At 39.7% G+C, this 14,935-nt stretch overlaps 1 protein-coding gene across 3 annotated transcripts in view; it reads right to left on the bottom strand.

Moving 5' to 3' along the window:
* The window catches only part of EEFSEC (eukaryotic elongation factor, selenocysteine-tRNA specific), a 127,514-nt gene that overhangs the window by 71,995 nt on the left and 40,584 nt on the right, over positions 1-14,935 (bottom strand). For all 3 annotated transcript variants that reach the window (XM_074602735.1, XM_074602736.1, XM_074602737.1), the window contains exon 4: positions 14,377-14,541. In XM_074602735.1, coding sequence (XP_074458836.1) covers positions 14,377-14,541 — 165 coding nt within the window. The remainder of the gene's footprint in view (positions 1-14,376; positions 14,542-14,935) is intronic.

Raw genomic sequence — 14,935 nt, forward strand, 5'->3', positions numbered from 1 at the left:
GAAACCCCAGCGCTCCCCAACTGCGCACTAATGGAAAGGAGGTTGCAGTGAATTTCAGTCTAACCCTCAACAGTGGATTCCAATTACTGTGCTCACAGAAGTAAAAATATTGACAAAATATAACACCGTTTTTTTCTGACAAAGTGGGGAACAATGCTGCAGAAAACCTTCCACAGATGTAATTCTACAAAGAAAATCAGGTTCCCACTCAAACTTCACTTTTTTAGTCTTTAAGTTGGACTCCCTGGTATATGAAGGGGTGAGCTCTCAATCTGCACAGAGACAACGGAATGAAAACGGAATGCTAGTATGAGGTTTAGCAGCAAATAAATAGCTTTGCTGTTATAAATTTCAGTAGAAACATTATTAGTTAAACTTAGCGGGCTTTGTGGTTTAATATACATTCAGCACAAGTAATTTTTCTACAAGCCTTTGGCTCCATCTGCTGACTTTTAATATTAAGAATAATTGATGAGACTGAAAACGTTCATGCTTTTGGAACGCTTCAGCCCCCTACATTTTTATAACTGTGGTTCAAAAGGTGTAACTAAATAACCCAAGTGTGTGGTCTTGTAATTTTGTCAGTTAAAATGTTCTTGAAGCAACAACGTACCAGCTCGAAGAAGGTGGTACCTGAGTGAGCCTGGGATGCACAAGGGGTGAACAAATCTGACTTGGAAGACTGGCTGGAATCGGACTTAACAACAGGTATACACCGGGATGTTTACGTCGCAGAATCACCCAGCAATTAAATGCAAATCTGAGAAGTCAGATTCTGAGCAGACTAATAAAAAGAACTGAAGACGTATAACACAGCCCTTGTGAGACATCGGAGACATTTGCTCAACACCTGCCAGTGCTGCTTTCAGCTTCTCCCATTTTCACTGAGACGTCTGCTTCACAGAAACTAAAGCTTGTTATATTTATAAATAAAAACACAATAAAAAATTACTCTGAAGGTTCAAAAGCCCCAATATTTGCCTGTTCCAGTTCTGATTTATTTTTCATTATTGCAGAATTCTGATCGTTATCAGAGTGCTACGAACTCAAACTGGACAGAAGGTTCCACGCAAAAAATTGCATCTGAGAAATGCATCTCATATGCTCTTTAAATACAGCTGGGGAAAGTCTAAGACCCCAAAATAAAAAACAGTTACAGTACTTCAATGGCCATTTTTTACAGTTAAACAAATCCATCATTAAATAACAGCAGCCTGATTTACATGAACACTGAGCTCTCGTGGCTGCAAATTATTTGAGTGGTAACTGGGATAATGGGCATCTCTGACAATCTGCTTTCCTTTTTGACTCTAATTTCAGCACCTGTATCAGAAAAATCTAACATCATCCCCCCCAAACCCAACACACTCAACTTTCAAGACTTCTGTGCCATCTCTGTGCACTTTAAAAAGTACTTTTCTCTTATTATCAGCGTAGGAGCCTTTGTCAGCCTCTCAAACCAAACCCCACTTGTCACCATTGCTACATACGGGGAAGATTATTTTTTTTGTCTTAACATGCCATTCGTAGCTGCTATATCAATCTACCAAAGTCTTAATATTTGACTTACAAACACAGGTAAAAAACAATAGATGGAATCAATTATTTTTGTGAGGGGATTTAAACACAGAATGACGTCTTAACTGTGCTAAAGCTAAGATTAAACAGAATAGAAACTAGACCCTAAAGCTCACTCGTTATCACAAAGGTGTGAAAAAAGCTCATCTTCATAGCTTTGTAGAAAAAAAAGACCCTAAACACTTTTCTGAAATTAAAATATAAAAACCCTCTTAGATATAGCCCATACCACAGATACTGTAGTTTCCAAAGAGGTTCTTTTAAAGCTATTAAATGTTTATAAAGTCGTCTTCAGAGCTGAGACTGAAGCTAAGGAATCCATTACAAAAGCCATTACTTTTAAAAACTGAAAACAAAACACACGAAGTCAAATTCTGAACAAAAATTCCCAAGTTTTAACAGTATATGAAACATTAGGAAGATAAACAAGAATTGTTTCTACATGGTCACGCTCAGGTATCGGGCCCATACTATATTTATATGAAAGTTTATGCCAGGGAAAATTACCACCACACAATTTGAGATTTAGAGAGATATTAAGGAAAACTCAAAAATATAATCACATTTAAACGTAAAATCTAACCGTCTACAGTTTGATCTTCCGTATACAGGAAAATAGCAAGAAAACAAGCATGCACGTTGCAAAACACTGTGCATAATTCTAAACATTTTAATTGCGTCAATGTATTCTCTCTGTCGAAGTCTGTCTAAACCCTGACTCAAGAAAAAGCCCTGGCTGGTGTCAGCGTTGCTGGATGACACTGAACAAACGAAAGGCAGGATTAAAACTTCACTGCTGAGCTGATCAGAAAGAACCTCGTCCACCAGGGTCAACGACGTAATGTAAAACAAAAAAACAATGGTACGATGTTTGATTCGTGGAGTTACACTCCCTGCGCCAGATAACTTTAACATTATGGATTCAAAGTAACATTAACTCAGCCCACTACACATTGTGGATATCTAATGGCATGTTTTTACAACTGTTTGTAATGTACATGTCAGATGGCCTCAGTCTTTCTTGTGAGTCACACCATAACCACAAAACTATGCCTTAATGTTAACTTTTCTTTCTTCCTCCCCATTTAAGTCTGATGCAAAAACTGCTTTGCCCATCTCTCTTCCCACATGTGAATCTTTAAAACATGTGCTAACGTTAATTAGCTTCATACAATCCCCACAGATAAGAATTAGAATCACCCTTACTTAAAAAAAAAAAAAAAATGAGAATTTATCATGCTTTTGCTTTTTCTAATAAAAGCTAAAACAAGAAGCTTGTGTAAAGAAAAACAACCAAAAAAAGCCCCCAAACCCCTGAAAATAATAAAAAAGTGAACGGAACCCTTACCTTCACATTTGTGTATTTCTACTAGAAAATTAGTGTCTTTTTTTTTAAAAATACTACTTAGCTTCCCGCCAAAAACATCCCTTAAAAAAAAATCCTCAATGTTTCTGGTCATCCACCAAACCAGTTCAGCATATACGTGTTTTAAAGAGGCAGAGACTACTGAAGCCACAATCGTCTTCCCTAAACGTATTCTTGTCACTCTTATTACCTCTATTCCCAACAGTAAACCTGAGGTTTGCAAAGATTTCCTCCCCTCTCCCATAGTTTTTAAAATCTTTAATAAGAGCCTCTCCAAAAGCAGGGATAGAGCCCGTGATCTCAGAGAGAACACAACCACTTCTGTGCTGCCTGCACATGTTGTACGTCTAGAAAACGGAGTTAAAAATAGAAGTTCAACGCCCTGAAGAGATAGGATGAGTGGGTGGTAAAAGCAGAGGAAAACAAAGCAAAGACACAAGCAAAAGGAAAGACTTGAAAATTTTTGAACTTTTTGTACTACAAAAAAAGTCTTTCAACATGAACGTAACTTAGAACTTTTGACTTATCTGTGAGCACTTGCTGCCAAGAAGGAAAAGCAGGCGCATAATGATTTCTACCCCTTGGAGATTGCCACCATTTTCCCCACATTAGAATAAATTATGTTGAATTTCAATCACATGTAGCATCTCAGGCTCACATTAAGCCTCACAGGAGGGCTCAGAGGAAGTTAAGACCCCACTCAGTCACCACACTTGAAAACTTTCTCCACCCACAAGAATGTAAAAGACTCAGGTGAAGGTACTTCATAACCTCCTCTAAAGCCCAGATAACCAAGTAGCCTTTGACAACACTGGAATGAAGCATTAATTTGAGGGTGCTTGCCATCTGACCATGTTTTGTACAAACAACTGTTTCTCCCCAAATAAGAACATCACATCAACAACAGAAAAAGAACATTTGAAATCGAAACGCACGTTGCACAAAATATTATTCTTATTCAATCATCACCTGACTCCAGTTCTCTCCTAAAACCTGATGCAGAATAGACCAGGGTGGGATTTTGTGTTTTATCTTATTTTTACAAAGATTTGTGTGCTTCTTTGCATTTAGACTAAACCAACTGGTATTGCTTTACGTCGACTCAAGTCCAAACTGGGCACTTATTTTAGTGTTACTGACATTTCTTTCAGTCCTTTACTATAAATACGAATTTTCAAGTTTCCCCCCACAATCCTCTTTTCTGTGGTTTTGGTTTGAGTGTTTGTGGTACACCTGCATATTCCTCACTCCCTGAAGACTTCAAATTATTGTCAACTAATCCCCACAAGCAGGATCAATGTCTTCCAATAGCAAAGAAAATGCCACATAAATAACACCCATATTTCAAATCCGAACTGATTTATAATAGCACTTTTTTTCCCCCCCCAAGCCACTATTCAGCTTGCTGCAGTCCCACGCGCTAGGTGTTGCACATCAGACAAGAACCTCTTCTAGGAACGGTTAGCATAACAGTCTATTAAAATTCATTATACAATGAATATAACATTAAGAAAAAGCAGCTACAACTTAATAACTGAAATGAAGAAAAACCAAAACAAAGTTGTTAGCTGAACACTGAGAAAGAGCAGAAAAACTTCCAAAAGGTTCCAAAGCCACACAAAAAACTTAAGTGACAAACTTTTTTCTGCTGAAGAAAAAAATGGATGTCTGCATATCTACCAGGGTCACTGCTTCCAATGAGTTAATCTGCTCTCACGGCTGACTTCTTCCACCTCAGCTACACAAGGAGTAAGGCCATCTCTGCTATTCTTCTGCAGAATCGGTTACACCCCTATATAGAGAATGTATCTTAAAAAGCAGGTTGCCTAGACAGAAGACCGGTCAACTACTAAATTTCACTTTCTCAAAGGCTTGATAGTTTTTAAATCTACAATTTAAGCATTTAAGGATGTATTAGCTACACTGACTCTTTAAAAAAAAGCCTACTTGACCTTTCCATTGTGATTTCTAAAGTGTGAAACATTTATTATTGATTATTTATTCGTTAGAGGAGAAAGAAAGAGAAGCCAACTGTATTTTACGGCATATGCTTTCAAGCTGATCTTTACAACTGTGAAGAGCCTGGGAGTTTGTAGTTTTCATTTCAGACAGTTGCAAATGAAAATCTGTATCTGGGCATTCGTATCATGCTCATCACAGCGCTATCTGGGCAGCTTACATAATTATATTATTCCAGCTGATACTGTAAATATTGGCTCTCTCTAGTATTACTTTTTCTTTCATTTCAAACTGCACCCGCCATTATAATATAAAGTTATGGGAATACTCTCATGAAGAGATGTATCTTACATTTAGTTTCAACAATACATGTTATTTATTGTCACAGGCCCATGACAACAGATTCAGGTGATGAGCTGAAGAAACGTTTAAAGAGCAAAGTCAATTCTCATGTAGTTTTCATAGTAGTAACAAGGACTAAAATTATGAGTTTTATAAATCGGGTCATCTCAGGAACACACAGTACAAGGCATGAAATCCAGAGGACGTGCTATGGTATTACAGTAATACTTCAATAAAGTACTCTGCCAATAGACTAAGTATAGATTCCTGGGCACTTACACACTAGTCCATTTTCTTCTGTCTGTTGGTCAAATTCAGAAGTTTATCTTCCATCTTGGTTAAATAGCATTTTCAATATACAGATCCCTTTTTGCCAGTGCCCAGACCTGAGCAGAGCTTTATCACATACAGACCATGGCTTAGTTAATGCAGCGCTTGCTAAATTGTTCTGCTTCTTAAAAGCCTGATCAAATGAGGAATTGTACTGTATACGGATGACCAAGGAAGAACAAAAAGTGACATTCCCTTCCTTCATGCTGGTTACTGAAATTTTGCCAAAGCCTCCAGCACTTGATCTTAAATATTTAAAACATGATAGTTACTCACTGCCCTAACTAAGCCTACTCACACTAAAGTTACATTTGCAGCAGGAATGCAATGTGAAAGCTATGTTTACCATGCAGGAGGCTACCTTTCCAATTACTATTCAAGCTTTCCACTAAGATTCTTGCTCAAACGGTATGCATACGTGCATGTGGGTCTGTTTTCAATTGAATTCGATTGAGAACAATTCTACCTGATAAATTAAAAGAAATAAAAATAAAGTTAATGACCTGGCAGCAGCAACGCTTAAGCAAACAAGTTATGCAAACACAAACCAGCCATACTTTGCTTTAGAAAGTTACCATAAAGTTTAAACAAAAAGGCATTTGGATGGAAGCTCGTGATTACTAGAGCAATGTCCATTAACTTAGTTTCAAACTAATCTTGAACCGCAGGGAACACAAACCCAAGAATGCAACACTTGATCACTGTTTGACAGGAAATACGTTACCTACTATGTCCCAGGATAACATGCGTGGTTTTGTTCAGCTGCATCCCAGTCATGGCTCAAGTCGTCTTAAAACCTCTCTCCTCCTGTACACAGCTTAAAGAGCCGTTGCCTCGAGTACCCAACTCTAGACGGCTCCAGGGTCCCTTTTCAAACTCTAAATGCAAGACATTTAGCCCTAGGAAAACAACAGCTGGCATATTCCGTAGAAGAGGTATCAGAACCTGCTCTATCATCTTCATAAACTGCCCTTAACAGTATAACACCACCCAATGTTTATCACGTCTTGTCCTTCTGTCATCAGACCCACTCTAGCTTCAGCCTATGGAAACAAGTTCAAAAATACCATCCTGAGATTTCTCACCTGACCCTGACTGATGCTGGTTTTCAACACCAAGAGGTTTCAAGCCAAGATGTACTCGAGGGGAAGGAAGTATACACAGCTGTATTGTTACTCAAAATTGCAACAGCAGCTGAGAGAGAAAGAGGAGGGAGAAAAAACATATCCTCAATCTATGGTGTAAAGTGGAAAAAAAATCATTTGCTTTGAAGAGCAAACTTTGAGACTGGAAAAGAAGCTAGAGATGGAGAAAGATAGAAACAGGCAGGAGAAAAAGTAGAATGAGCAGATGAGGGAAGCTAAAGCGACAGAGGTAAATGTAAGTGTCAGGTGTCACCTCAATTGCTTATTAGACATTGGGGTTTCTTTTTAGCTTTGTTTGTCAGTCACAAACCTACATGTTTGTATATCCTTAAATATGTTGTTGCACTGAAGCCAAACTGCTCACTAATGACATACAAGAACATATTCCATTTCTCCCATTGTGGCACTCTTTTGTACTGGGATACTGAGCTTTTCCATCAGATCCAGCAACCCAGTACACTGGTAATTCCCAAAGAGCTGCAGAATACTGAGCATCGTAGACTAATGCACGGAAGCTGCATCTGCCAGCAGTCTACACTACTCAGGCGAGCATGCTGATGTGGCACGCGCTCGTGGGGGGAATCCCTACATACATGAGAGAGCGCATGCAGTCACTAGTGAAGCTACTGCACTCTAGTGCCAAGACCAACCCCAGAACAACTCTACCTGAATCACTTTCCTGTTAAGTCCATTGGTTCCCTCCTCTTCAGCTCAGTTTCTTTCCCACCTTGTATTTCTGCAACAACTTTCTCCAGCTTTTCTAACAGTTCTCAGAAGACAAGTGATTTACTGAAATCTGGACCGAAAACATGTAATTTGATTCATCTAAGAAAAATCGGTCATTGTATCAAATAAAAATATGACAGTCATTCCACATTTTCACCAGAGTCAGATGATCCTGTGTTTCTTTTTCATTTTGAACCCCATTGAACAGCATACCAGTTCTCAAGGCAATAACAACTCTGCACTTTCTAACTATTAACAGAAAATTATCTGCATGGCAATAGCACAAAATACACACTTCAAATTATCTCATGCATTAACCACAACCAGTCAGCATTGCAGATAGCCCTGAACAAGCAATCACTATCATAGAAATACTGCAGAAGTTAAAGTCTACCGTGGAGAAGAGTACCGTTTCCAGCAATGCTGCACTTCCACGTGGAGCCTGGATCCCAAACAGTCATTTAAAGATGGTTTAAGTGGATAGAAGCAAGACACAAGTTACACACAAATCTCTTCCTTTTCAGATCCACTGTAGGAAAAACATTATAGATTTAGGTATACATTGGGTAATTTTTCTAATCCATTAGAAGGCAATCTGTATCCCATCTATCTCCAGCTGGCAGCAAGCACAGGGTACATCTAGACCTCCAAGAAAAGCTGGAAAGGAATTTTAGTATTTGAAGAGTTAATTGGCCAGCACTGACGAGGCCACTTTTCTGCCTACAGAGATCACATTAGAAACACAAGCTCCAAAAATACAGTGTATGGTTTGGATTAGCAGTGCTCAGGTTGGCTGCTCTCCCCTGGCTTCCTTCCCTTCTGCTCTGACCAAGTAGAAAAAATTTGAAAACCCCATGATATATATCCAGCTCCCTTTCTATTATGTCTTATCCCTGGTCCTGAATAAAACAAACCTTAACACACAAAGTCCTTTATCTTGCTCCCTCTTTTTAATGTACCTACATGACACTTAATAAAAAAATTGCAAGCGATATGAACTAAACCACTGTACTTCAGTAACAGGTAGTGAAAGAATAGCAACACACAAATTTCCTCCTGAGCATTTTTATTCCCGAGCCGTTTTAAAGTCTAAAGTTAACTAGAATTTTTTTTTTTTATAAAAAATTAAAATAGATTCTGTTCCTTAGGGTCTTGTGATTTTGTTTTGATTGGGTTTGTTGGGTTTTTTTGAGGGCATGGAGTTGGTTTGTTTTTTTAAAGTGTGAACTAAAACAGAAATAAAACAGAGAAAAACCCCACACGGTAAAAAGTTACAAAACCAATACGCTGAAGATGAGGGAACGGATCTTTAGAAAGAGCTCAGCATCTGCTACTCTTATTCTCCTAAGAGATCGAGCCAAAAAGATTTGAGAAGTTTTTGTTGCCAGATCTAAATTTCATTCCACAGGCACTGGATCAGGTCTTTAATCCTTTACTTAACCACAAAGAACTGTGCTGAGGAGTTTAATTCTTCCAAAACAACTGGTAATATCCTAAACGTTGAAAGCGAGTACTTTCCAGTGTAAGCCAAATCCTGCGTGTTCTGCTTCTAAGTAAATGCCACAGCAGATGCAAAACCAGTAGGATTCACACGGATGTTTTCTAGGAAAGGAGAAAATCTCCAAAAAACACAATCCATGCTTTAGAAGCGGCAGACAATTAAAGAAACACTTTAATACTCGTACTGAGTTAAACTGCATGTATAACATTATCTGTATATGTTTAATTTATTGATTTAGGATTTAAGATTCTTGTATTTTATCACCCACATTTTAATATGTATTATGAACTGCCTTTTCACGATTTTGTCAGTTACATTTAATTGACTGTCCCCTCCCCAACCCGATTTTCTAAACTGCCCTTCTTCACAGCATTCCCATGAAAAGAAGACATTCGAGGCGAGCTAGACTTCTTCCACAGCAGATGACCCATTGCATTTTAAAGGCTGTTTTTCTCGGTACTGGGCAAGAATCATCCAAGAAGCATTGGAAAAAAACAGATGTAGAAACAGCATTCAGACGTACTCTCAAAAAAATTAGCAAGGGTTCTATCTATTCGCCATGCAAAAACAAGTCAAGATATCCTGAAATTTGGAACAGGTATATTATGAAGACCAAAGAATGCAAAATGAAAGTGGTAAAAACAGATTTAAGATTTCACCGTGAAAGTCCACGTACAAGCGTCTTCATGATCCAATTCAGCGGGGTTTGGTCCAACTTTGTTTCCTGAGATTTAAATCTTCTCTGATAAGACCTTAACCATGCAACTCTGTAATTAATTGTGCAAAAAGTCCTTAAGTACACTGAAATTAGTTCTTACTGCATTCATATACTAAGGCTCGCCAGTCAGAGGTCTTGGGACTTCAGATCGGCTGAAGTACCCGTGTGGGCAAGAGCAGATGTATCTGTTGTGACTTCAATAGCTACAGCGGTTTGAAGGGAATAGTCTTGCAAATACTATTTGGGTTATTCTATCAGACACTGGAGAATTTTTTTGTTGGATAAGCCATAAAAACTAAAGAATGTTTGCTAAAAACCAGACCAAAGCTATCTAGCCAACAAAGAAGCTTAAAAATATAAAATATCTCTTTTCATATGGTAGAAGTACATGAAGCTTCTCAGTATCACACTTCGAAAATGATGCTTCTAAAATTCATAAAGGCGATACAATTTAAGAGCCAATAGGCCCTTGCCAAGACAGAATCCACTACTGGCTTAAACCAACACTCTCATCTGCTAGGAGACTTGACTAGATAACAGAAGCAAGTTTCTCACAATTTTCATATTTGATGTCTCGGGTGACCTCTTGAAAGTATATCAGCGTACTGAAACACCTGGATGACTAGTCTCCAACTACAAGAGAAGCATTTCATAAACACGCCGGCAACTTTTGAGATTGAAACGCTCAACATTAATAACAGCAATTGCCTACTGCAAACCTCGGGGATGGTGAAGGTTGGACCCGGTATGAACATTCCTCTTCCCCTTTAACGTAACAGTTCAACCACACCTCACAGACCAAAAATCCGACAGTGTCTAAAGAGGCACCTCCCCAGGTCAGACCAGTGATTGGGTGTCCACATCACTTATTACATAAGAAATAACTTTGTACTATATTACACCAGATACACTATTCAGCTTCAGCACAAAGCAGAAATCCCCACATGATCCCCCTACAGGTAAAACATCAACATAACCGTTTACCAATAACGCAGCCACTCAGCCTTCAAGGTACTCACAAACTTCCGACAAAACGCAGTACAAAATGGCAGCTTACGGTGCTTTTAGATGTGCTCCAATGAAGCTATTAACCTCCACCAGCCATTCAGCTTGCACCTGCTCGCTCTAACATTTGCCAGTAATTCCATTAAACAGAACAGACAGGAATTTGAATATAAAGTGAGAAGAAAAGTTTCTACTTCTTACCAATCCTGAAAAAAAAAAAAAAACAACCAACAGTGGTCTTTGTACTTGGCTGCCACGTACAAGCTTTGTGGCTGCTTTATACCTGCAGCGCTTGATCACAGGTAAGGCAATGCTGAGTCAATGCTTTCAGTACGACGAGATTTATATCTATTAACTGTGTACATCTATCTCTGCCTCCTCACTCAGTTCAGACTTGACCTCTTCTTCTTGAGACAGAGAGAGTGATTCTTATTAACCAACCTGGAACATTTTCTGTGCTGCAAAACATCTTTAAAGGAATATTAACAATCTTCCAGTATTTCCAACGTGCTTGCAACTAGGCTAGAATCACTAACACTGGACAGAAGGAAGACCACATACCATACAACATTTTGCGTTACTTTTCACACACTGATTTTTTATTTTTGGAGACAACCAATGATAAGAACAAAAGCCCTGGTTCTCTCCTGTTTTGCATCGGCCTTCTAAGTTGCTGCTATTCCTAAGCTACTATGATTTTTTTCACCTGGATAAGGAAGGCAAAGATAATTCTCCCTCCACTGAAAAAAAACCCCACTTTCCTTTTTCAATTAAAGCATGCTACAAAAAGACACAGCAGCACTAGAATTTGACAGTCATGCTCACTTCAACGAAATTTCACCGAACAAAATATACTTAGATCAATATTTTGAAGTGATTATCGCCAAGCTTATCAGTAAAATAAAATGAATCTATATTGAAAAAATCCTTACTATTCAAACTCCAGGAACTTTTATAAAACTGAAATAAAAATGTCACGAGTTGTTACAGTTTATACACTAGAAGACTGTAGAGATTGAAAGACCACTGAAATAATCTTAAAGGACATTCAGAATTCTGCCAACGCTACGTTTTTGCTGCAGAAATCCTAGGTTCATGCTCTTCAAGGTAGATTTCAAGTGCTAGTGAGCAAATAGTACTAACTCAATTGGATAGTGAACTGTTTGCTGTGTCAAAGCTTTTTCCCAAACACATATATATAATTTTTCTTTTTGCTATATGGATAATCAACCCCAGATGGCAATTTACATAGGCAACGGCATAAAGGAATCCATGCACTGCTGGTGCTCTCAGCCTCAATCAGAGCAAGCATGGGCGTTCGAGAATGTCACTGTTTATTTTTAATTGCTGTGTCCCTCCTTTGTGCAGGTTCAAGCGGTCAAAGATGTCGAAGTCCATTAGTAGAACTGGAAGGTGATGCCACTTCATTTGGTGAGAGGGTTCCTCAAATTTAAAAAGCAGCTGGCTTGTAATGTCCCTAAATGCCCAGTGGGCACCAGCTGTCAATCTCAGTTACCATAGGGTCAGGGCAAAAAAAGGTCAGAGAGAGTCATAAACCACAACGTGTTGTGAAATGTGCTTCCTCCGTTACCTTGTAGGCCTGAGAAAGGTTTGACCTTTTATAGGTATCCTAACCCAACTCTGCACGATGCTAGCAGGGGTAAGTACAACACACAACTCCAGCTTACAAAAGTTGCTTCCTTTTACTGTGCCTTGGTTTCCATACCTGTACAACATGAACATCAATACTCACAAACTGCTAGCAGCAAAAAAGAAAATGCAAAACTCTGCCCACCACTGTTAGCACTCAGAGGTTTGGACACATCTTCTATTTCACACAGGGCAGTGGAAGAATTCATTAACAGCAACTGAAAATAACTGAAACTCTGAGGGGATTTGTTAACGCCATAAAAGCCAAGTGGTCTGGCTTCTCATTGTCAATGACCTGTTCATCTGCTCGCTTGCCCTTCACTTCACTGCTCCCCCAATCGCTTGGGAAGAAAACATCTTCTAAAGCCCCACTTAAAGCCTTCCCTACCGTCCTTTTAAACACCCATTTGCAATATGCAAGTTATTCACTGTATTTTTGTCATTTTCCGCTTCATACGGATTCTCAAAGAGCAAACTAATTCCTAAACATATTTCTCCAAAACATTCTTGGACTATACATGAAGAGCTCAACAGTCATTTCCAGATATGATCTAGTTACGCATTCTTTCTTTGCAAGAAACAATTACTCTGCTCTGTCTCACCCCCATATGTCCCAGAGCACAAAGTGACAGGAAGTTTGGCCAGTGCTACGCCAAAGGAAAGCAGCCACTAGCTATGCAAGGCCCCTACGGGGCAGGAGCCATCGCTCAGCACTCATCAGGCTCGCCCTCCTAATGACTTGTCCCTCCTTGGACCCCTTCTTGTGCAGGCAGGCCCAGGACAGCAAGCAGGATGCAATAGAAAAGGGAAGGACCACTGAGAAGGGGAAAGCAGGAGAGGCTGAAACCACAGCAAAGCATATTCCCTGCAGGAATTACAAGCGTGGCTGCCAGAAGGGGCTGCATGCTGGAAATGAGAATATGGGCGGTGAGGAACTCCACTGGGAGAGCAGACATGACGGGGTACATCGAATGCTAATCACTTTTACGCAAAGGACAACATGATATAAACTAGATGGCCACAGGTATCACAAAAGAGGCTGACCAAAAATTAATTGTCAGCTATCACTAAAATATTTCAGGTGAAATCAGAATGCCTCACTTAGTCCTTCACTTGCCCACAAGGCACAGGCAGAAATGACAAAGCACGTTCACTCAATGAAAGAACGAGGTCCTTATAGTAACATGACCTGAGGATAATACTGACAGTACCAAAAGGGTCCCATTCAGGCTTGTTCAGCCAAAAGCTGCCCACTCTCAGAACGTAACTGGCTGGGTCTCCACTTCAAGCGGCAGCTATGAAACACTCCTCAAGTCTTGACTCATTTTGGGCAATTCATAAAAAGGAAAAGTACAAGTTGTCCAAATCAGCATCTGTGAAATAGGCTTCACCTGTTCCAAGCATAAAGTCACTTTGTTTTCTTTTAAAGTATATTTTAAGGAAAAAAACCCATAGTAACAGTTAAGCAGTTCAAAGGCCATTGAAAGGCCTCTTGACTTTCTACAGAATCTCTAAAACGCGTGACCACAGCAAGTCCCATACTGCACCCAGCAGTTCTCCCAGAACACGCGGACATCAATTAAAGCCCCAGCAAACAAAGAGAACGTGCATCAAGCATTCCAATGCCCTCTTCTTGATGTTTCCTTTGCTGCCAGACATCTCGGGAAGCCTACCTACTCAGGTTCTTTTGTAAGCCTTCTCACTGCAGCACCTCTCAAACGAAAGTAACCTCAACTCAGACTTTGTGCAGTCCTTGGGCACAAGCCCACCTTGCTTTTCTGAATTTGAAAGGCTAACACACTAATCTAGGTCAGTCTTCCCTCCTCTTCATTCAACTAAAATTGAGCAGGTAACTTTACTAGCCCCCTTATTTAAAAAAAAATGTCTATGTCTCTTTCTGCTACAAACCGGCTTATAGTAGAGTACAAAAAAACCCCAACATACATTGAAAATAACTGAATAATTTCAGATTGGAAGAGAACACACTCTTCTTTGTTGAGTGTGTCTTTCTATCAGGAAAGCTGGGGGGGGAGGGGAGTGAAAATGAGAGACTCACCTTCAGGGCAGGAATCTCCACATTGTCACCAAGGCTAACAGAGCCAGACAGAATAGTCCCTGTCATCACCGTGCCTTGACCCTTGATAGAGAAACAGTGGTCGACTGCCATAAGGAAGTGTCCCGAGGGGTCTCTTGATGGCAGGTAAGCCTGAGACTTCAGGACCTGGAAAAAAGATAAAAGCAGAACCATGCCTGGGTGAAAAGTCACAACAGTCATACAGCAAAAGGAAGGCATGCGGATGATTGATTGAACCAGTTTGCAGTTTTACTGATTTCAGGCATCTCCCAATGAGCTTAGAACGCACCAATGTCAAATTAACTGTGCGTGCCATAGAGGAGACGCACACTTAGCAGCAGGAACAGTTCGATTTTCTGCCTTAGAAAGATTTGGTGCTGCACATTTCGCTTGGTTAGCAAAACTACACTGGCAATAAAGTTGCTGCCAAACTCAATATAAACACTGCAGCAAAGCAAAGAGAAAAAGAGTCCTGTACGTCCCATTCCCCCCCCCCCCCGCCCCCGTTTCTTTTCCCCCTCTCTCAAAAGCACGATTTTAC

This window comes from Larus michahellis, chromosome 10 (genome assembly GCF_964199755.1).
Source record: "Larus michahellis chromosome 10, bLarMic1.1, whole genome shotgun sequence".
Classification (NCBI taxonomy): domain Eukaryota; kingdom Metazoa; phylum Chordata; class Aves; order Charadriiformes; family Laridae; genus Larus; species Larus michahellis.